General features: G+C 31.8%; 1 protein-coding gene across 2 annotated transcripts in view; it reads left to right on the forward strand.

Moving 5' to 3' along the window:
• The window catches only part of ADGRL3 (adhesion G protein-coupled receptor L3), a 788,620-nt gene that overhangs the window by 688,239 nt on the left and 75,389 nt on the right, over positions 1-24,992 (forward strand). For both annotated transcript variants that reach the window (XM_081302961.1, XM_081302962.1), the window contains 2 exons: positions 10,704-10,913; positions 14,803-15,023. In XM_081302961.1, the coding sequence (XP_081159087.1) occupies positions 10,704-10,913; positions 14,803-15,023 (431 nt within the window). The remainder of the gene's footprint in view (positions 1-10,703; positions 10,914-14,802; positions 15,024-24,992) is intronic.

Genomic DNA, 24,992 nt, shown 5'->3' on the forward strand with positions numbered 1-24,992 from the left:
GGCTAGAGTTTCCAGAATAGTTACTTATATAACATTTTAAGATAGGCAGTTCGGACAACTTGTATAAATAAGAGTTTAAAACCATTTGAACAAAATATGCTGCACTAAACCACTTTGAATGCCTTGTTACATACAATTAAAGGGGACTGCTGGTTTACTCTCTGTATCATTATGAGGTGAACATTACTATTCAAGGATCTATAGTGGGTTACTTGTTGATGGAAAAAACCAATTCATGGAATTTTTAAGATGTAATTTAAAAAAATTTACTATTATCTCAAGTAATTATCTCTAAGCCTATGGGATAATTATCCTCAGGATTAATATCTGGAAGATCTCTATTCTGCATAAAATTTAATGAATTTATACATGAGACTGGAAAAAAGAAAGCCTAATGAAGATTCCTTTTATTTTTCCCTGAAGTTGCTTAGAGCTATGAAAATGGAATAAAGGAAGAAAAAAAGAACTTGTGTGTGCATGTGCAAGTGTATGTGTTCATAATTTCATTCATATTGCTTTATTTAGTAGCTGACCCTCACAAATGTTCTGATAATGAATCTACCAATATTTACTGAATAGTTTTTAACTGAGTGTATTCTCTGTTATGTGGCTTTTATAGTCGATGTATGAACAATTACTTTTAACTTAATTCAATGTGTCTCTAATTTAAAATTAGTCTTTCTCACTATGATAAATTTATCTTTCTTATGTGCCAAAGGGAATGACTGTGAGAATCCTGATAAAATGGTAAAGAAAAAGATCTAGTTTACTCAAGTCTAGTATTTCAGTGCTGTCCTTTCCCTAAACTTCATATTTTCTCCCCCATCCCTACCACCCAAACCCTTTAAAAAGTATATTCTAAACCAGTGTGCCTGTGCTTAAAGCAAGTAAACTTAGAAGTTAGCCATTTTCTCTGAGAATTGGGAAGTTTGCTAAGAAAACATTGTTTTAATAAAACCTCTGGGTTTAATAATTACAACAAAAAGATAGTCAGGACATTTGCATTCACAAAATCCAGCTTCTTTCAATTCTAAGGGACTTTGTAAAATTGATTCACAAAAGGAAATATAGGCAATCATTTGTGATTTGGCTACTACTTAGGGTGACTAACTTTAGAGAGCCAGTGGGAAATAGCCCTGCAAAGCCAAAATTATTCTTGATACAAAATAAATAATTTGTGTCCTTACTATTTAACAGTGGCAATTAATAATATTTAGTGGTAGTTAAGAGTAGGACTATTAGCATAAATATATTATTATGTTTCTGTCATAAACAGCAATTTATTTTAATGTTTTTGTCTTCTTTTGATATTAAAACTCTTAGACTATATTGGGTATTTTTAAGATACATAAATATAAGACTTTTTTCAAAGTCTTTACTAAGCAAGATAGTAATTAAATAGATATTATCTATTTTTAAATAAAATAATTGACATGTTTCTTTTTGTCTTTTCCCTTCTTTTCTTTTTTATAGAGATAAAACACAGTATAATAAAAAGTAAGATTCACTTTGACTTGCAATTCTGCTTATAGAACTCATATTCATTCCTTATGTCATTTCAGTATGATAATATCAAACTAATTGTCTTCTCCGCTAAAATCTTTGAACATGGAATACTTATGGTTACTTAATAGCTTTACTTAGTCACTTTTTAGACTTGCAGAAATTAGTTGCCAGCTCTCAAACAATGCCCATCTACTATGTATCTGCAGGCTTGTTTTGGTACACCACCAATATGTTCATGAGATCCTTTGCATCTGTGAAATCACATATTAGATTGACCATGTCTATAATGTCCACCGGTTTTGAATACTTTCAAGCACATTAAATGTCAACATGTTAAAATACATCAAGAATAATAGTTTAAAAGCACATGATTTTACCTTCTGAAATTGAGATCACATTCTAAATATGTTAGTAAAGACACAAGAAAGTTTTGTTTAACTAGGCTGTCCTTTTCTGGTGACATTTTTGGGAAAAGGTCTTAAATTCCCAAAATGAATCACATTTCTTACTGCATGAGTTATTATACTAACCAACACATAACCTCAAACAACATCATATAAGTGTCTTTTGTAGTGTATAATCTTTTTCTCCATTCTCATCTGTTATGTATTTTAAAATTAGAGATATGATTTTTCCTTACACTTTGAAAATATAGAAAGCCGGTATTTTAAATTCTTGTCTATGGCCAGTCATCTTGATGGCCATCTTGTAAAAAAAAAATGCCAGGAGACTACCCCCTTCCATTTCTAGAATGTCAAAAAGCTCATTAAGTGCTTCTTCACATTCTGAGAAAATAGAAGTGACCAAAAAATTTTCATTGTGAAGCTTCAATATCACATGTATGCAAATCACATCACTTTGTATGATTATTGTGTAAAGTTGTGCAGGATATTCAGTGAATAAGAACTATTTATTTTCTTCTGTAAAAAAGAAAAATCATAGGCTGAATAATATTTTCCAAATTTACATTTTACATGGTTAGGTATGGAGATAGAGTAGTAAAATCTTTAGATTAGTAAAAGCTTCATATTTGTAGAAGATGCTAATTCTTTTGTAGCTTCTAAAGTGCCTAAGAACTAGAGGAAACACATTTTTTTCCATGATTCAAAACATCATTTGATATACTGTAGAAAGGATAAGAGCTGACACAGTCAGCTCTATACATTGGTTATCATATTCCCCACTTTTTTTTTTTTTAAGCCTCAGGGCATTTTGGTTGCAACCAAATCAGGAAAAGCAGCTATATTCAGGGGCATAGAACAATCAAGGGACCTAGACAATAATGCATGCTATTCTTATGGTAAATCCAGCTAATTCAAAGACCACTATTTTCAACAGAGAATTGGTGCCTTCTGCAGGGAGGTAATTTTTTAAAAACAAACATACAAAAACTTACCTGCCATACCAGACTTGAGAGATTCAGTTTTCATATGTACGTTCATATCATCTATCCCAAACCTCCTCCAAAATTCATTGTGCATATTTTCCAGTATGCTCAGATTTGGGTTTCTGTCTTTTCTAGTTTCTTGTGTCTATATCTTTTTATCAGTGTGTTTTAATTTTACATAATGGTGGCACTGCAGTTGTTTAGTACTTCTTTTTTAGTATTGTCCTGTGAGCTTTAATAACATCATCACTCATTTTCATCATTGAATTATTAGGAAACACAGTCACAATAGTCATAATATAAAACTAAAATAATCCAATTTTGATACAAAATCCAACAGTTTACTCACAGGAAAAGTCAAAGAGGAGCTCCTTATCACAATACATTTAATTTGCATATTTATTTCACCAAAAATAATGCAACAATGCATGATCCAGTACATTAGGAACCACAAATCATGCAAACCAACACAGCATCCATTCACTAAAAATGGTGTTCAGATGATTTTTTAGACTGTTGTATGGATTTTATATTTTTCATCCTTCTGTACTTCTCTTTGATATCAAGGGCTTTTCTTGACTTGAAGAAGGTTTTATCAGAATGCAAAAATTTAGTGTTGCAAGTAGGACTGTTACTGAGCAAAACCCAGTGTGGTTGGCTATTCCATGTTAATCATATCTCCACTGCATAATAAGTGAATGATGTTGGTAAATTATTTATTCTCTGTGATTCAGTTTTAAGAGCTTCTGATAAAATCTGACATTTTAAAAGTTATATGTTAACTATTATTAATAATTTTATTTAACTCAGAAATGCGAAGAATGAAATTTTCCATCTTCCTACCTTTATTTAATGTTTTTATCATACCCCAGATATTTCTAAAATCTTTTCCACTATTGCTTGATGGTTTTATTTTCTTTAAAAATTTCCAATTGATCTCCAATTATTCATATATAATCATATTTAATCCTTTTTTTTTTACTTGTACCTGAATTTAACTTTGAGCTACTGTGAAATACTTAGTTCCCATGTTTTTATTATTTCCTTTTCTGTTTCCATTGTTTTAAAAGTTGTGGATACAGTTCACCAATGTGGTGAAAAGCATTTTCTTTCTTATTCACAGAAAAAAAATCACAAATACATTAGAGTAAGCTATATTATACCTCTGTAACTAAAGAGATTTTGCTGAGTAAGTTCTATTGAATCCAAAGGACAGTTGGGGAGTAGGAAACTTTTGAGTTCTTACTTGCTACTATTCCTTTTTTTAGTAATGATTAAGTGTTTTGATTAATTAACTATTTAAAAAATGAAAAACAGAATTGTATTGTCCTTCTTAATGTGTTTCTCAACTGAGACTTTTCGTCTTGTTCTGCAAAGGAAATTTTAAATTTCTTCACACCATTGATACCTTTACTTTCCCAGGAGCTTGTGAGATGACCTTTTTGTCTGGCAGTCTCCTTCCCAAGATTTAGAAAAATGGCAGGAATTTATTTCACAGAGTTCATGCCACATTTATTAGAAAATAGGCTTTACGGAATCCTCCTGGCTTCAGTGAAACAGTTCAAATCAATGTTTTATGCTTATGTGATACATTAGTAATAAAGCAAATGTTCACGTTTGCATAAAAATCCTCATATTAGCTGTACTAAAAATAATCAGTTCACGATACACTTAAGAGGTGGTTTAAAAGTCATATTTTTGTGCTTTAACAAACAATATTTAAGTAATGCATTATCATACAGAAAGTTATGCAGAAAGTAAAACAGCTTCTTAATAATTAATTACTGGACTATAGTTCATAATTATTATGATTGCCTAAGCAGTATTTGGAAAATGCAATTCTCTTAAAATTGTTTTTTATAAAAGAAAAACAATTATCTTAGAGGGATTCAAAGTTAATGAGTAGAGTTCATGTCTTATGTAGAAACATTTAACATGAAAAGGAAAAGAAAAAGTTATTTCTCTATCCTGTTTGCCAACTCATTTTTTTGATGAAGTTATAAATTTCATAATTCCCTCATGCAGTCTTTCTGTACTTAGATTGAGTTATATAAATCATGAAAAGTCACAATTACCTATTTTATGAACTTGGCCTTAGTTTCCTTAAATATGTGTATGTACTGGCGTATTTGAATTTTGCACGGATGGAGTGGCTTTCATGAGGGATGAAATATTTAAACCATCTTTCCCCATCTCTCTTCTTTTTGTGGTATTTGAGTACCCCATGAGCAATCCTCAGTGACAAGACAAAACAGATTGGTTGAGATAAAAATAAAAGAAAAATCAAAAACTTCCTGTAGATCTTACAAAACATTTGGCATTTCAAATAGGAACAGAAACTTCATAAAAATCTGAAAAGTAAATATCATTTCATGCAAGTTTCATTTTGAGAGTGTAGAAGCATTGAAATTCTAAAACCCTTTGGATGAATTATTCTACCATTTTCCTCCAAGGTTTTCTGTCAAAACTCTCCATCTTCTCTTAGGAAGCTTATTTTTCATGACTTTATTTTTTTGTTGTTTACTTATTTTTATTTATTGTGTTTCCTAAGCATTCTTTGCAATAAGTTGTACTGGTTTAAGGTAAAATCCTAGAAAAGAAATTTTAAATGAAAGTCTTTGTTACTTATCTTTTTTTATTTATAAGTTAAGGATGCATGTATAGATGAAAGTGTGTCCCTTCCTACATTATTATTTAAAAGTCATAAACAGTAATGAAAGGGAAATTCAAATTCTAAACTTAAAACATGTTATCTGCAGATTCTGTGGGCATTTTGTGGCCTTAATATATCAGATGCACAAATATTAATAATATAAACTACTTTCGAATGATGTTTGGTGTCCTTAGTTAAAATATTACTAACATTATGATTATAGAATTTTGATTATGTAAATGAAATTTGGTTTTGAATATAAAAATACAGACTGTATTCTAATTAGAAATAGAAATACTGGCTTTCTTACTTTAACACAACAACCTGAAGACTCTGATACTCCTAAGTGGTTGAGGCTTCTAATACTCAAAAAGTAAATGATAGACAGTGCAGAATTTATGATTATGGCTCTATTTAATGATTTGTTCAACTTTAAGATGGTGCAAAAGCAGTGCTTATTCACTGGAAACTGTCCTATGAATTTTGAATTTTGATCACTTCCCAGGCTAGTAATATGTGGTATGATTAATTTTCATAATGTTGGGTGGTGGCAGGAAGCCACAGTTCCCAGGGAGCCACATCACCACTAGGGTGAACAACCCACACTCTACAGAGTACTGTGTCACTAAATTATGATGTTCTGTAAATGCATTTCAGTTTATGATGTTTTCCATTGAAGATAGGCCTCTTGGATGTAATCGTACCATAAGTTGAGGAGCTTCTCTATAGTTTGTTCAAGGTAGCAATTACTCAATGGGGGGGAAAAGGTAAAATCTCCCAAGAGTTACTCTGATATTCTCTTATTTACAATTATACTTTTACCTCTGTTTTTATAATGATTTGACGGCTTCACATTTCAGTATATCTTATGACATTAAAATGCAACCAACGTATAATTCTCCAGCTCTAATTTTCTTCATCTTTTATTCAAACATTTATTTTATTTTACATACATACGTGTGTGTGTGTGTGTGTGTGTGTGTGTGTGTGTATGTTTCCCCCTTTGAGACTGAGTCTTGCTGTGTTGCCCAGGCTGGCCTTGAACAACTGTGCTAAAGTAATCTTCCTGCCTCAGCCTCCCAAGTAGGTGCCACAATACACTCAAAATTTTAGTACAAGTGATTGGGGAACCGAAGAGTTCCAAAGTTTGTACAATGGGCAGTACGATACAACTTACAATTTGTAATCTAAATCCACTGTAGAATAGAAAAATAATTATCCTGGGCACAGTGGCACATGCCTGTAATCTCAGCAACTTGGGAGGATCACAAATTCAAGGCCAGCCTCAGCAATTTAGCAAAGCCCTAAGCAACTTAATGAAATCTTGTTTCACAACAAAAGATAAAAAGGACTCAGGATGTAGATCAGTGGTAAAGTGCCTCTGGCTTTGCCTAGTTCAAAGGGGGAAGGGGGAAGGGGGAAGAGAAGGAGGAGGAGGAGGAGGAGGAGGAAGAGGAAAGGAGGAGAATTAAAGAAAGACTCAAGATTCACATCCTCAATCAACCCATTAATTGTGAATCTAGCATCTGGTTTTCTAACAGCTGGTTGATTGGTGATTAAAAAAAAAAAATTATTTGGAGCTTACTTCCTAGCAGGGGAGCGGGAAACAGAAAGTTAAAAAAGGAAAATTAATAAAATATAGAGTTCAGGTAGGTGCTGAGCAGAAAATATTGCAAAGAAAGCAATAAAGAGAGAATGGGGGAAAGGTGTTTATAATTTTAGATAGAGCAACTCAAAGCCCTCTGTGACAAGGTGGTATTTGTGAAGGAAAGGAGGGCAAGTAAGCCAAGCAAATATGGCTTACTGGGAGACTACTCCAGCCAAGGCCACATCAAATGCAAAGATTCTGGGCTGCAATGTCTATGAGAGATAGAGCAAGACAACAATGCTAGAAGGGTAGAAATCTCATAGGACTGCCTGGGTCTTTGTAAAGACTTCCAGTGGTTGGTTGGTTGGTTGGTTAGTTGGTTGGTTGGTATTCTCATTGAGGTAGGAGACACTGAAGGCTTTGTGATGTTGTTGAACATTTATTTGAAAAGAATGTCTCTGCTCTGCTGAATATACTGGATAACAATGACAATAGAAATTAATTAATTAGGAAGCTATAAAAATATCAGGTGGTTTCAATGAAGTTGGTACAGTTTATGTTATGAGCAACTGTCAGATTTAGAAGGTAGAATCTAATCTATAAGATCTCTCAACCAATTAAAAGGTTTTTCTGTGTGTGAAAGAAATACAGAAATCAATAAGACTCCTAAGTTTTTGTCCAGAATACTTTAAATAATGAAGTTGCTGTTTCCTGACATGGGGGGGATCAGAGGGAAAAGCAGATTAGAGGGTTGTAGGAGAAAAGAGAACAGGATAAGGTCAGTTTTTGACATATAATATTTAATAACATTAAATATCTAAGTGGAGATTGGATGGATGTTGAAGCTATACCAAGAGTTCAACCCTCAGGAATTTGTTCTGAAAGGAGTAGGGTATATAATTAGTTAAAAGAAAATATTTACAAAGCATATTTCTGTGTCATGCATATTTCTAGAAGATGAATATGATCCTTGTTCTTTAGGTGCATGAGAGTGTGTATAAACCATTTTACAGGAATTGAATTACATAGTTCTCACAAGCAGGGAACTTCAGAAATAGGAATACTTGTTCCATTAACACATTGTTACATCTTTTCCTAAGAGTTTTACTTAATTGGGCAATCTCTTGAAAGGAGTTTTGTTGTTGTTGTTTTTGTTTGTTTGTTTGCTTTCAAGCACTAGCCTCCTGGAAGTTAATGATTATAGATAGAAGGCTACTATAAACAAGGCTCTTTAAACTTTCATCTCTTATTAACAGTTAATGTCCATTGTTCTTTTCCTTTCATCTTACTGATAAAATTTACATTTTGAGTTATATCAGATCCCAGTATTCATCACCTTTCTTCTGTGTTTGAATGTTTTTTTTTTTTTTTTTTTTTTTTACTTTTGTTTGTGACATTTTGAGATCTGGTATTCTTCTCTCAATAACTTTGCATGGGGTTTCTGAAGGACCTACTAAGACACCAAGTAACACATTTTAGTATCGCGGCTACTGAAAGATTTTGGGAGCTTTTATTTATTTTATTTTTTTCTGTTTCATCCTCTCTCTTACACTACACCTGCCCCCCTTCCTTTTCCCTTTCCTTTGGTATTTAAAGTCTTTAGGATATATTTGAGAAGGTATTAAACCTGCTATATATATTTTTCCATTATTGGAGACTGCTGTGCTGCATATTGGTGCTTGATCCTCAATTGCAGCGTCTTTTCTTTGAATCAAACAAGAGAGCAAATAGCTCTCTGTTCAGAGAACCCAGTAGCAATAACCATTCTCCGTTCTCAAATAGTAAAAGTAATTTTGAGCTGTCAGAGACCCAACCCTACTCTAGAAGTATCTCCTGGAGAACAAAGCAGTTAACACAGTTTCATGTGGTTTTCTTTCACGATTTGTGTTTCTTTGGAGATTTACACTCTAGAGTTATACAGAAATATTTCAGAACTGTTTCACGGACAGTTCTAGAAGTTTTCATCCAATAACTAAGTCATATCCAGCAGCATAAGAAATATTATGATTCTGATTGCAGCCTGGAGGTTCACTTCTGATAATTTCTACATTCCAAATAATCTTTGAAAGCTTGAAGTTTGAAGTGAAAGACAATAAACAGAAGGCTTAGATATTTATGCAATTTTAACAAGAGTACTCACCTCGGTTGGTGTGGACAGTAATTAATTGGTCACTTCCATCCTAAATCAATGTGTGATCTACACAATTGAAAAAATGGATCCCATTAGGAACATATCTATTGTTATCCACTCAGAGTTTTTCTAAGTACATGTTTATACTTTTGCATATGTTCATAAAAAAATAATGTCATCAATTTGTGTCTTTTAAATTTTTTTTAATAAATGATCTCATCCTGTTTATATTCTTTTGCTGGTTGCTATTTTTTTAAGTAAACCTTATATTAGATTTTTGAGAATTATCCATGTTTGTAACAATAAGTCTAATATACTGATTTTCTACTTAAGAATTACACATTTTAACTTTATTTACTTATCTAGTCCTCTACTGATAGAAGTTAGGTATTTAGGGCTTTGCAGGAAACCTAGGAAGATAAAAGTAATGGACTATCATAGAGAGTTTCTCAACTCTGCTCTACCACCTTGGCACACGGCTATGGTGGGAGACCCTGAATTCTAAAACCTTGAGGAATGGGTTTTTAGTTTGCATGGGGGCAAACTAAAACAGAATGGACAGAGACTAAATACAAAAATGTAATAATGGACAGACCAAGGAATGAGGTAGTCCATGACCTTCTTATCATAGCCCAAAATGGCAGTGTCATGAAGCACAGAAGTGTATTTGTGAACTTTTTCTTGTTTCTTAGCTCTATTATCTGCTTTATTCTGTTATTAGGCATAGTGATTCAGAATACTTACTTTCCATCTACATATAATAGGTTTCATTCATTTAAACCCCTTCAAGGATCAAATTTCCTGATCTCCTTAAGCCATTCAATATGAATATAAATCCAATGAATATCCTCTTTCTTTTAGATCTTCCCACTAAATAAATGGTACACATATGTGACTATTCATGAGAATTAACTGGGGATTTTTATAAAAATGCATACTTTTATGAACTCAACTTGTAAATTCTGATAAAGAATTTATAGAACATAAGAATTATATATTTCACATACAAAAACAATCCTGAAGTGATTCAAAATTGAATTGAGACACCATTTCCTTAAGTGTGTAGCTTGGTTTTTTTAAATAGAGTATTCCCCAGAGGGAGCTGTATGAAAATTAATTTTAAAAGTAATATAAGTTAGAAAACCAAAGTTTTTTCTTGAAATCTTTGGCCAAATTAAATGGATATGAGTCAGCTATTACTATCCTGAAATGCATTTGCTAAGAAAGCAGCAAATGCTATTGACATTGGTGAAGATGCAAGTGATTCACACTTCAGAGGAAAGATGAAATGCTCTATTTGTGAAAGAGAAATTTTATTTATTGATAAAGGATATTTTGTGGGTTATTAAGATCATGTTTCCTGAATCCAGGCACATATGAAACTTTATAATTGGTTATGATGATTACAACTTTTTTTTTTTTCCTATTGTGTTTTCAGCACAGTGATGCAGTCCATGACCTTCTTTTGGATGTGATTACATGGGTTGGAATTTTGCTGTCTCTTGTTTGTCTCCTGATCTGCATCTTCACATTTTGCTTTTTCCGCGGGCTCCAGAGTGACCGTAACACCATCCACAAGAACCTCTGCATCAGCCTTTTTGTAGCAGAGCTGCTCTTCCTCATTGGAATCAACCGAACTGACCAACCAGTAAGCCACCTCCATTGACATTAGTAAAGAATTCTTTGACTTCCAGTTTTCCATATTGCCAATACTGAAAATAATTATGATTGAAAGTATATTTTCTTTCATTTAATAGATAGTACTTTTCAGATGTTACTCAAGTTTTTCATTTTTCATGTTCCACTGTCATAAAATACTAGTAAATATTGTGAATGAGATGCACATCTTTTATTTTTTATTTTTTTGCTTATTTTTTTTTATTAGAGCAGGTTTTGATTTTTCAGTAAAACAGAGATTTTCCAGTGATCATTTGCTTTCACATATGCATAGTCTCCTCCTTTATCAATATCCTCCACCCAAATGATACATTTGTGACAGTTCACCAACCCATATTGACATATTATTATTATTATTGAAAGTCCATAGTTCATAATTTGTTAGAAGTCACTGTAGGTGTTTATATATTTTATGAGTTTGGACAAATGCATAGATCTGTATATTTACCCTTAAAATATCATACAAAATGTTTCCATTGACTTGAAAATTCTCTGTACTTCCTGTGGTCATTCCTCCCTCCCTTTGAAGTCATGGCAACCACTAATTATTTGTATTGTCTCCATAGTTTTGCCTTTGCTGAAATATTATCCAGTTGGAATCATGTAGTTTGTAGCTTTTTCAGATTTGATTTTTTCACTTAGTAATTTACATTGAAGTTTTCTCCATGTCTTTTGGAGACAAGATAGCTCATTTCTTCATAGTACTGAATAGCAGTCCAAAATGTCTAATGTACCACTTTATTTATCCATTTACCTACTGACAGACATCTTGGTTGCTTCCATATTTGGATAATTATGAATAAAGATACTATAAACATCTCATATGCAGGTTTTTGAACAACCATATTTCCAACTACTTTAGGTAAATATCGAGGAGTGTAATTACTGGATCATATCATAAGAATATGTTTAGTTCTGGGAGAAATTAACAAACTATCTTCAGAAATGGCCATACTATTCTGAATAAGATTTACATTACTTCCAAAATTTTCTTTCCTTTCTCATAAACATCTTTCTGAAGAACTACATATCTTCATTATCTTTTTCTTAATTTTTAAAATTGTAGTGTTGAATCTTGGAGAATGTTTAATAAGGTCATTTGGAGAATGGAGAAATATCTTTTCAAACAGAATAGTTATTTTTTCAGCTTTATAATCTTGAAAAGATAGCTAATATTATCTTACATTTTGCATCTCAAAAATAGTTTTTCTAATTGACACATTTTGGCAAAGAGTAAAAACTATAGGTTATTTTTAGAATATATATGCTTTTCCCAAATTTTGTTTGGTACTTTTTATTTCGTTGGATACAGTTCACCTCTTTAAATGCCAGCTTCATTCTTGAATATTTCCTACGTTTAGTCATTACTGAGGAAAGAAGGAAGAAACAAACAAAGAAAAAAACAAACAGAACTAGCCAACTGTTTTTGGTAAAACCAAACAAAATGTATAAACAATAGACAACATCTTACATTACATAGATTTTGTGACCACTTAAAATTTTTTGAGGCCCTTTCTGTTTAAGATTGATAATTATGGTACTAGTTTGTTTTCATGATTAAAACTGCAATGGAAAGGAAAGACTTTTGAGTATAATAAATAATTCATTCACTTAATACTGTTCTTTAGTATTTGCCTATATGCATGGTGTACTTTATAGTACAAATGCAGCTGGATTCATATCTGTGATTACACATTCATGATTAATGACTGAAAAGGTACAATTATGGTGAATATATTTGTAATTGGTTATCATACACTTATGTGGCAATTTTGTCCCTAAATGTATATATATGAATAAGCAATCAAAGTATACATTCCTTTACCCAAAAAAGTAAAGCCCTACAATAACAAAAATTAATAGCTGAAGTTCTAACTCTAAAAGGCAATAAATGAAAAATTGTGTTTTTTTCAAGAAGAGATTATGTTATTCTTTTGTTAACCTGCAATTTAAATACTATTTGATTTCTTTTCATTTAGAAATATTATTTTTATTTTTGCTTCCTGACATTACATATGGTATGATGAGCTTCACTAAATATTGTCTACTGCACAAATGTGGTTTTTGATGAGTCACATAAAGAATAGTGATTGAGGGGCTGGGATTGTGTCTCAGAGGTAGAGTGCATGCCTAGCACGTGCGAGGCCCTGGGTTGGATCCTCAGCACCATATAAAAAATGAAATAAAATAAAGATATGTGTCCACCTATAAGTAAAAAATAGGCATTAAAAAATAGTGATTGATATGAAAAAACCTGGGTATAGTGAAGCTCAACCAAACTTATCTTTCCTTTTATTGCTGATTAGGTATCCTCTTCTACATCTATCTAAGGCTTGAGACCTGATTTCTCTCTCTTTCATATGTCCTTCATGTCATCTTTCTATCCCAGTGACAGTGACCTACCCTTTGTCACATTTTTCTATCCCCATCCCTGGTTTTTTTTTGTTGTTGTTGTTGTTGTTTGTTTGTTTGTTTGTTTTGGTACTGGGGATTAACCAAGGGGCACAAAACCACTGATCATATCTCCAGTCCTTTTTATGTTTTATTTTGAAATAGAGTCTCACTAAGTTGCCCAGGCTGGCCTTGATCATGTGATCCTCCTACTTCAGCCTCTAAGTCACTGGGATTAATTAAAGGTGTATACCACTATGCCTGCTTGTCACATTTCTTTAGGACCAGACTTATCAATAAATTAATCTTATTCTTAAAAATTTCTATAAGGTGCTGATGTTTGTTAATAGGAGTTATATAATTTAGTCAACACTTCATGTAAAAAGCAAGAACTCAAAGCAGTGAGAATTTCAGGAGCTGAAATGAGAACGGAAAATTAATAGATGGTCAGCAGAAATTTACAGTACCTTATATATAAATGCCAGATGAAGTAGCACATGGCTCTAATCCAGCTACTCAAGAGGCTAAAGCAGGAAGATCACAAGTTCAAAGTCAACCCAGGCAACTTACTGAGACCCTGTCTCAAGAATTAAAAAAATAAGAAAAAGACTGATGATGTAGCTTAATAGTAGAACAACCCTTGCTTCAATCCCTGGTACCAATAAATAAATAAATATTTTTAAAATAGCTTCCAGGATTATTTTTTTTCTCCTGGTCCTAGTCATGTGTGTGCTAATATAAATAAATAAATAGAAAGATAAACAAACAAATAAATAAATAAATAAGAACTGTTGCTTCATTTGACTAATCTTGTTTAGAGTGATACATAGTACATTGACAAAAATACCAGGAAAGAAGCAAGGCAGGGAATCAATAAAGAAGCAATTACTAATAATTAGTAATCTCATCATAAAAGATTATCATTAATTATATTGTTTAATTTTAATAAAATTTATTCCCCTTGGTTTTAATGTTTCTCCCTTCTTTACAATTAAATAACGTAGAGCTGGGGATCTAGCTCAATGGTAGAGCTCTTGCCTTGCACACCTGAGGCCCTGGGTTAAATTGCTGGCCTCAAAGGATAACAACAAAAACACAATTTACTATATTAGTTCACACATGACTAACCAGGAAAAAAAAACTCCTGAAATCTATTTTTAAAATCTTTAGACTAAGCTTAGTGGTAATTATCCATAGGCTCTTACTAGAATTTTTTCCTAAGTGTTGTAGTTTGTCCTTATTCTGATGCTATGTTGCCATCCCTAAGCCATTATTGGTATTAAGTACAGATTTCAAAGATTATACCATATTTAATTCGTGTTTAACACTTGTATTTTAAAGATCTTCTCTGGATGACTTCTGCAGGTCTACCTTACTATGGCAATGTTGATAAACACTCACGTCAGTTTTTTGCCATTGACACACACTCAACGTGGCAGATATTTGACTGACTCTGCTCATCTTCCCAGATCGCCTGTGCCATATTCGCTGCCCTCTTACATTTCTTCTTCCTGGCTGCCTTCACCTGGATGTTCTTGGAGGGTGTGCAGCTCTACATTATGCTGGTGGAGGTTTTCGAGAGTGAGCACTCACGGAGGAAGTACTTCTACTTGGTGGGCTATGGGATGCCCGCACTGATTGTGGCTGTGTCTGCGGCTGTGGATTACAGGAGTTATGGGACAGACAAAGTGTGAGTGGATGGTTTTCTCTCTCTTTTCTTCTTCTCTTTAAATCTAGTTGAAATGAGCTTTCATTGGATTCTCTCGGTCTTTGTATTAACTCACAGAATTAAAGGAAGGATCTGGAAAAGCGAACGGATATAATTCAATGTATGATTGCATTTTTGTTGTGAGGTGGGAAAAAATGGCTTGAGACTAATTTTGATGCTGTTTTAAAACAGCATATGTTTTCTAGATCATAACCTCAGGTAATGATAAGAATGATAATTTTGTTGTTTTTCAGATACTTGAGATATTTGTACAATAAAGAGCTAAGTATATGAAAAGCTGTGGGTTTTCAGAGGACAGAGCAGTTCCCGACACAAGTGACATTTTTTTCCCTGTCATGTGACTCCTAATCACTAGAAAACTTTTTATATCATTAATGGAAGAATTCTAAGAGCTAGAACAGGTTGCATTCCCCCCCCCCCCGTCTTTTTTTCTTCCTCTTACGTGGGTTTTGGAGTGTAGTGATGAATTTTAATTTCAATATAACTTTAGGTTAGTGAGACCAACAAATAGAGATGTCCAGCTACTGAAAGAGTTCAGTTAAAAAGTTTTTATAATCCACATAAACTATTAAGATCCAAGGATGAGTGAGGCTTTCAGTAGAAGAAAAATAAAGATCAAACGAGATCACTGATGGATATCCATGTTTGGGACATAGACCAGGAAAGGAACAGAAAAGTAAAGAAAGAGAGGAGAAAAACAGCACCCCAGAAATAGAACCGGACTTTGAGGGTCAAGGAAAGTGAAAAAGTTTCAAGATGGTGGTTCAAAACCAGTGATGATTTATGTCAGGGATAGTTCGAGTAGGATGAGCATCAAAAAAAAAAAAAAATCATTTGACCTTTGCAACAGCTGTTTTGAGAAAGTGCCAGAAACAGAAGCCAAATTGAAGGTATAAAAAGATACGTTAGTCATAAGAAAGCAAAGTCTTCAAGTATTATCCATATCCTGCAGTAATTTGATTGAAAAGTAGTAAAACCGTTAACTTGTGCAATTGCAATAATGAAGAAGGATTTTAGAAGATGAAGTCTTAAGCATGTTTAAGGTGAGAAGAATCAAATTGATAGGAGATTAACAGAGAAAAAAAAATGCCTTGTGCCTTATTTGTATTCAGTATGTATAGGCTGAATGAAAGGGAAAGGTCTTGGGGGAAGTACAAAATACTAAGCACAAGATTAGAAAGACTTTTATTTAATATTGAACGTGGCTTTAAAATTCACCAAGTAGAAGGGTTTGGTGCTGCATGCCTATAGTCCCAGCACATGGAAGGCTGAGGCAGGAGGGTCACTCTTTCAAGGACAGTCTCAGCAATTTAACAAGACCTTTCTTAAGATAGGTCTGGGGATGTAGCTCAGTGATAGAGTGCTTGCCTAGCATGTGCAATGCCTTGAGTCAAATCCCCAGCACTGCCAAAAAAAAAAAAAAAAAAATTCAAAAACAAATGAATAAAACTCACCAAGTACATGGTATTAATTTTACAGATTAGAAAATCAAGGACCACATAAATTAATTGCCTTGCCATGGTTATACAGCTAAGATAGTTTCAGACAAGTGATAATGAAAGTCAGGTTTATTTCAAATGAAGTACTCCCTACAAATGATAAGGTAAATTTTGAAGCAGAGAAAAGTTTCCATCAAGTAGACAGTGAGGATTTTTATTGAGGGAATAGGTGAGGTCACATTGAAAGGACAGATTTGAAAAGCTGTAAAGTGAGCACTATGGAAAAATGTGTTCAGGAGTCAATTAGACTTTAATAAAAAGATTTCCAAGCAGCATTGAAGGCTCAGATGAGGTTAGATAACATCAATTTGTACAGAAGTTAAGCCAAATTTCATGACTTTCTACCAATATTCAGCAGCCTGAACATGATGGCAATAAAGCAGCTTGCTTCCCAGAAATGAGGATCCATAAAGAGGAAGCACCAAGGAGAGGATGCCAGAATTTGGGGGAGCATAATAAAAATACCATATGTGTTGGTGTATAGGCACTGATACAATTAAAAGAAGACCATCTAAATTTTGTTGAGGTCTTTTTTTCCCCCTTGAGTACAGCAACAGGCTATATAACACCGTTTGTCTGAATGCAATTAATAACAAGTATTTTTTAATCTGGCTTTGTGAATTTTAGTTAAAACTCAGTTTATTCTGTGGATCTCAGAAATAGTTGTGAAAATAAACTAAGATATGAAAAAATCTGAGTTGTCTCTAAAGATATCATAGGTGACAGCCATTAGACTCATCATAGATTAAAACAAAGAATTTGTTTATTGACATAATTCACATACTGTAAAACTTCTTTAATGCATATACTTTGATTGTTTTTGTTATGTACCTATTGTTGTGCATTCATCACCATTAATTTTATATTTCTATTAAACTGCTAACAAACCCACATAAACAGTTACTCTTCCTGGACCTCAGGATTTTACATTTTGATTAATGAATTCTCCCTCTAAGAAATTAACATTATATTATTTCAAATATTTGTTTTAAACAGTTCAATTTCGTTCTCTTGAAGGTCCTGATTTGCTTTTGTTTTTGTTTAGTATTGATTTTATTTTCTTTTTAGTCATTTGCATATATTCCTGTTACTGAGCTGATTCAACTTGTTTGCTTGGTTTTTTTTAATCATTCATTTTGAGACAGAATGTAATATTTCTGGATAGTAGAAATCTGTCTTTCTTTGAATCAATAATATACAGTCTCTTGTGACTTTTTAAAGCTTTAGCCATCATGGCTTTAATTTCCTGCACCATAACTGGAAGGTCTCACTTACTGATATTATTACTTTGTGGGAATAGAAGCTAATTTATTTCCCAGTCACTGATTTAAGCAGGCCCTAATAGTTCAGTTTTATAATTATCATTATTTCCAACCCCTCCACAAAGCAAAACAGATATTGAGAAAAGGGAAAAATAGATGAAAGCAAGAAGAGAATAGGGAAATTTACATTAAAATTCTATCACAGGCAGACATGAAGTGTTTTAATACCTCAGTTGTACATTTTAAATAAATTGTCTACGGAAAGGCATTTAAAATACATGGAAAAATGTTTACCTCTAGTTTTTGTAGTTTATCCAACCCAACATCTACACAGTGATATTTTGCTCATTGAAGAAGCAGGGATTCAGAGAACCTTTATTTAGTCCATGGTGTTTACCTGAGAAGTTGAAATGAATTTAACCTATTCCCCTCATGGCTTAATCCCATATTCTTAGAAAAGTAAATAAATAAGCAATGAATTTTTACACAACATGCAGCATTTTTGCATATCAAAATATATATCTTGCTTTTTATTATCATATCTGTCTTTGTTATTCTACTTTCTGTTACTGCTGTTTATTGCTTTCATTTTAACATGTATGGTCTCTCCCAGGTCCTACTCACCACATGACTTCTCATTCACGTTAACTGCTGTTTCAAGTTTGAGTTTATTTGCTAGTGCTACCTTCCTATATGCTTTATTGAATTTTTTAAAAAATCTAGTATAAACTGACGTGAGCCAGACATTAGAGAAATATTATTAGCTATTTTCCATAAATTTTTATAAAGTTCAATATAGTACATTTTTTGTCTTGGAAGTCTTTTACACTAATTTTTGAGATTAGCATGATTCTTAAATTTTTACTGCTTGATCTCACCCACTTAGAGTACGTCTACAATAAAACCATTTAATAAATATTATAATCATCCACATAATAGACATTTCTCCTTTTTCTCCCCTGTGTTTAATTCTTTTATTATACTGACACTGAAGTATCATGTGTCTGAAATCTTTAACAACGATAATAATTGCTTGCATTTCTAAAAAGTAGATAATCATATCAATGGAAGGAGATACAGTTAGAGATAAAATGTTTTTTGGAGGTTAAATAAATGCTATTTTGATAAAGATAGAGGTAACTCATATTTTGTTTGATGGATTATGATGAGTTTTTCTATGAGATGTTATTAGGGCTATTGAATTTATTATTATATACAAAACACATACTCACACACAAAGCATTTTGAGATGTTGTTTATTTGGCCATCAATTTGCAATGCTTATAAAGAATCATTATTTTCTGATGTTTGTTTAATGATATCTTTTTGTCTGACTGACATATACTCACAAAGATCTACTTAGAATAACATTTGGACACAATAATCTGAAATTTTAAAAAATCCATTTAAAGAACTAAATATAACTTTTTTAAAAAATAGTACTCTGCTAAATTAAATTGCACTGTTAAAAATGGGCATTTATTTCCATTTTTCTCTGTTTTCATTTATTCTCTTGATCTCTCATACTTTTATTCATTGGAATATTCAGTGAAGCCATTCAATAGGATACTATCAGAAGATAATTATAGCAAAGATTGGCATTGACATAACAATATTTCAAACTAGATTGTTTTAGAAATTTGGTGCTAAATACTTTGGTATTATCATCTAAACTAATCAGTTCATTTAAATTTTAGTTATTTCAATATTACCAAAAATATAAATACTTTGAACAGTAATTTTTTACTTAAAGAGTAAAATCATATCAAGATTTTATAGCACCTTCCTCCCAATCTCGTGTATACAACTTAAAAAGCAGTAGATGAGTTGTTTGGAAGAAAGGATAAGGAATTAATATGAGCAAGGAGAGAATTGAGAAGGAATTAAACCCCAGAAAATTGGCTGAGAGAGAAAATCTGAAGTAGAAAATTGGTGAGATGGTTCTAAAAGTGTGGAATAAGTTAAAAAAATTATAATCAACCAAAAAATTTTTAGTAGTAAAAGAATAGCCAAACTCTTAAAAAGAATTTAAATCAGATTGTATGATCTGAAATTGTTGTAAATCATCTACTATATCTTGCATGTGGCTCCCAACTTATTAGCTTAAGAGAAGTTCTAAAAGGGGTACTTTTTATTAGTTATAAGCAGATATCTTTATTTTCACTTCTTCATCTCACCACTATAAGTATTTGAGTAGAAAAATTATTGTTGATTTAAAAAATACTTATTCAAGATAGGGAGTAGACAAGAAACTATTAAACTTGATAGTATCTACAAGATATATGCACAGATTTATTTTATACATTTGTTCACAATTTATAGCCACTTAACCCTACTCAAAAGTCATACTTTGGAGTATTTTTCTAAGCACCTATTGTTTAGTATTGTAAAACATTATTATAAATTTGACATGAACCTTTCTGTATGACATTTACTTACTGGATGTATTATCACTATGTGTGTTTGATTATAGTTTGGCCAGTAAGGAATAATAAAGATAATGAAAATGAATTTTTCAAAGACATATTAAGTTAATCATCTAATACGTATATGGACAGCACATATGTGTAGTTATAAATTATTTTATTAAAACCCAAGAGCATGTTTTCTGTTTATGTATATTACAAAATGGGTTTATTTAGGTCATCATTTTATCACCCAGGAATCCTATCAATGGACATAAAATTATCACCATATATAAGAATTCTGGGAGTTGAATATAAATTTTTCTATAAAGGAATTATCCATACTAGAATTGTATTAGACATCAACAGGACTACTTTCCTGTTATTTTAAAAGTGCAACGAAATGTTGTACCTAAAGTCAAATGTTGGTCGTCAGTTCTTATTAGAACCAAAGAGGTATCAAAATTTCCACAGCTTACATTACATACCCAAAGGTAACTTTATAATATATAATGACTTCATCCTCTAGTATGGCTACATTAAAAATATTAACAAATAATGAGGATGTGAAGGAATCATAACTGTCACATTGTTTGTGGCAATATTAAATGGTCACCTTGCTACTGGAGAATGAATGTAGTTTTATAGATTTTCAGAATGTTAAACAGCAGCCATTTGGCCCAGCAATTCCACTCTGTAAATATTTACCCAATAAAAATTAATATATATGTCCACATTTCAATACCTACCAGTGCTCAAATCGATTTTATTTATGTTAGCCCAAAAGTAGAAACACCCAATATCCATCAATTGATGACAAGATAAATGAAAAGGGACATATCTATATAATGGAATATTATTTGACAATAAAAGTAAAGTAGTAATACATGGTGAAAATGGATAAACTTTAAAAATATTGTGTTAAATGAAAAAAGTCAATCACAATGGACAACATATTGAGGGTTCCCATTTATATTAAATGTTCAGAATAAGCAAATCTTTAAATACAGGGAATGCACTCTTCACTACATAGTGGGAAAAGAATTGGGATGCTGTGCCCGGCAAGAGCTATGTAGATGAAGGGAATGACTTGATATTTTCAGAGTTTCACATGTGCAATAAAAATGTAAAATCAGTTTATTCTGATAGCTTTCCAACTCAAATATATTAAAAATAATTACATTGTATACTTCAAATGAGTGATTTATGTAGATAAATTATATTACATTAAAGATGTTTAATAATATTAAATTTTCACTACCAAAATGGGAAATGATTTTATTAATCTATATTTATATTTAGAAAAATTTTTGGATATTTTTGTTAAGACATGTTTCAATAACCTGTGCATTATGCATAGCACATTAATTTCTCATGAATTCATTGGGAATTTATTTTTATCATTAAAACTATAGCCTTGGGCTAGGGACATAACTCAGTTGGTAGAGAGATTGTCTCGCATGCACAAGGTTGTGAGTTCAATCCCCAGCATCACATAAAAAAAAACAAAACAACAACAACAACAAAACTACAGCTTTATTTGGCTTTTTATTTTCTTAGAGAAACATCCACTTGCCATCAGGACTTTGTAATCAAGTAGGCTAAAATAAAATTCAGGCTCAAGTACATATAGCTCCATTTAAGTCACCTTAGTTTCCCTGAGTTTAAGTTTCCTAATCTGTAAATAGGGGGTTATTATAATTACCTTACAAGAAAATTGTAATGTTTAACAGTGTAGGTGTGAGTGTATGAATCTTTGTATCCACATATACTTATGTATTTGTATGTGCATGTGTGTGTGTGTGTGTGTGTGTGTGTGTGTGTATGGAAGTATGTATGTAAGTAAAGTATCTGGCTTATAAAAGCATATATTAAATTGCAATTATTATTATCACTGATTCTATTATTTTAAAAAAATGAAGAAGAATAAATTTATGATTGGCAACATTATTTTTAATTATAAAATAAGTTATATTTAAAAGCATCCACTTTTTGAACAATAATTGCAATTTTTATAACACTTTCTGTTAACTTATGCAAGAGGGTCCTTTGGAAATACGCTAACATTTAATATTAACAGAGTATATCAAATAGTAATGGTGTTCTTACCTTTGCAGTCCCTCATAATAATGTAAGATATGTTTTGTTGGAGAAATACTGAAACTCCCTTTAAAAATAATAATATGTTGAGTATATAAAGAAAATAAACCTATATTTGATATGTGAGAGCTAGTTTTTAGTTTGAAGATCTAAAAGTTGTGGCTGAATTTAAAGCCTAGCCTTGACTAACACTGACCAAACTCCATTTCTGTATGTCTCCAACATTTTTTTAAAATTCATGCAGTGTGTATAGTCACAAATTATTTTGCAATTAAATGCATAAGAGAAGAGTACTGTGATAAAAATGATATTAAAAAATTCTTAAGGCACTATTCACTAAAGTTAGAAACAGATTCATTATTCTTGAAGTGTGTATATATCAATCTGTTCTCCCCTTTTTTCTTTCTTGCCTTGTTTCTCTTTCCTCCTTCCTTTACTCTCCCAAACTTGTCAGATAAACAGATAGAGATAAAGCACAAATATCTGCACATGTTACAGGGAAAAGGAGATTATATAGCTTACAAACTCTCATAAACAGCTTGATATAATTAAGCCTTGTAAATTTCATGGTCTAATAGCAGCCAAAGATTGTTTATTGGTTATATTTAAGACTCACCATGGATAGTTTAATCTGTGGTTTATCATCATGTAGAAAGTAAAGCAAACACCACTGCTAATTTACATTATTTCAGAAAACTTTGGTTGATAGTCAGACATCTGCTTTAACCAGAATGAATTAAACTAACAACAAAACAGTGTCCCAAAGCATCTTAATGGCACTACATTTCAATTTAAACCTACACTCTGGTAGTATTATCGGTATCCAAAAACATTGTAAAACATATATTTTAGGTGACACTTATATATGTCAGGTAGTTGGCCTTATAATTTTTTAAATACAGAATCATGCCTTTTAAAATGACTAATGAAAATAAAATGATGAGTTGGTTAGGAGATAGAAGAGAATAAACTTTAGAAGTAATATTTTTTGTTGTCCTATTCTGAGAAGATAGTTTATCCTGTTTTGAGAAATTATCTCAATTTGTTTGTTTCTTTTCTGAGTAATCAGTGAAGGGGTATTTATTGGATATGTAATTGACTTTTTAAATGGGAGAATGATATTGGTAACACATTTATGATTAACTTATTGATGCTTCTTACATTTGGGAATAGAACAATTGTGGAAAAGAATAGCAATGTGTCCTTATGGCTTAGCACTACTTCTTAGGCTATTGAGACCAAGAAACTTATTGATTCAGTAAGTCTGCATTTTACAAATAACATTATGTTGCTTTTAGTATTTGAAAAAAATGCTGTAGAAATAATTTAAATGACATATATGTGAATTGTATGAATGAAGCAAAAGACAAGTCAAGGTCTGTGTTATATGACAAGTTCTCCTTTGAATTCTAATATATACTTGACATTGAAAAGATTTTAGCATTCAAATAAAGATGTTGTGTGGTCATAATGCATTTAGTTTTTCAACCCTAGGGCATATCTTTTGTTATAACACTTTAAAAAAAATAAGATGTATAGATCCCATGTATTCTGATTAGATTTTATGTTTAAAAGAGAAATTGAGGTATATTTTAAAAATCAAACAAGAGTGACCTATCAAAATTACTAATTTTACAAGTTCAATGTTATTTGGAAGATATGTTTCAGATAAACCACATTATTTTTCAATAGCAGGAATACTTGGTCATTTGTAAGCTGATTTACTTTTTTTAGTGTGATAAAATGTTTCTCTATTTTTGTCTAATAATCTGACATGGTCTTCTCTTAACCAGTAACCACATGTTGAATTGTGTTCAAATGATACTTAGTGGCCAGATTGATAGAATATTATGAGGTGGAATATACGTGCCCTGGCACATATATGTGTATAAATGTGTGTGTGTGTGTGTGTGTGTGTGTTGGTTATATTTAAGACAGTAGAAAGTAAAGCAAACACCACTGCTAATGTGTGTGTGTGTGTGTATGTGTGTGTGTGTGTGTGTATATATATCCCATATAAAACCTGTCTTCACTTCAAAGCCAAGGTGAATTGTTTCAATATTGCACAATGAAATGGGGCAGGAATCATGCAAATTATTAAGGTAGGTAAATGGGAAAAAGATAAAATAGACAAAGCTTTGAGGAAGCCAGCATGGAGCCAAAAACAACAGCAGGTGTGGCCATATGGCAATCAAATTAGAAAATGCATTCTTGCCACACAGTCTTCCAGGAGATAGTAAAGCCCAGACAGCCCTCATGGAGGGCTGATTTACTATTTTAAGTATTTCATATTGCCTCTCTCACTGTTCAATTCTGAAGGGAATTTAAATGTATTATACCAAATAGATATTGAAGAATTTTCTTAAAGAATAAAATAATTTCTAATTTCACTTTCACATTTAGGGGATATCATTATGCTGAAAACACATTTTCAAATAGAGCATTTGCTAAGCTGAGGTTGTTTTCAAACAAAGATTTGTATGGCCACAATTTAATGATATTATTTTATATAAACATAATTTTGGATAATTTTGAAATTTTTGAATTCTGTAGTCACTAATATTTTAATTAAAGTTATTTGCATAAGTCCTTAACCTGTGAAATGACATTTTCAGATCTTGAAGCATATTTTTCTATAGAAAGAATTTACTTAAAATATGCTTC

This window comes from Spermophilus citellus (assembly GCF_964194105.1).
Source record: "Spermophilus citellus genome assembly, chromosome: 8".
Lineage (NCBI taxonomy): Eukaryota > Metazoa > Chordata > Mammalia > Rodentia > Sciuridae > Spermophilus > Spermophilus citellus.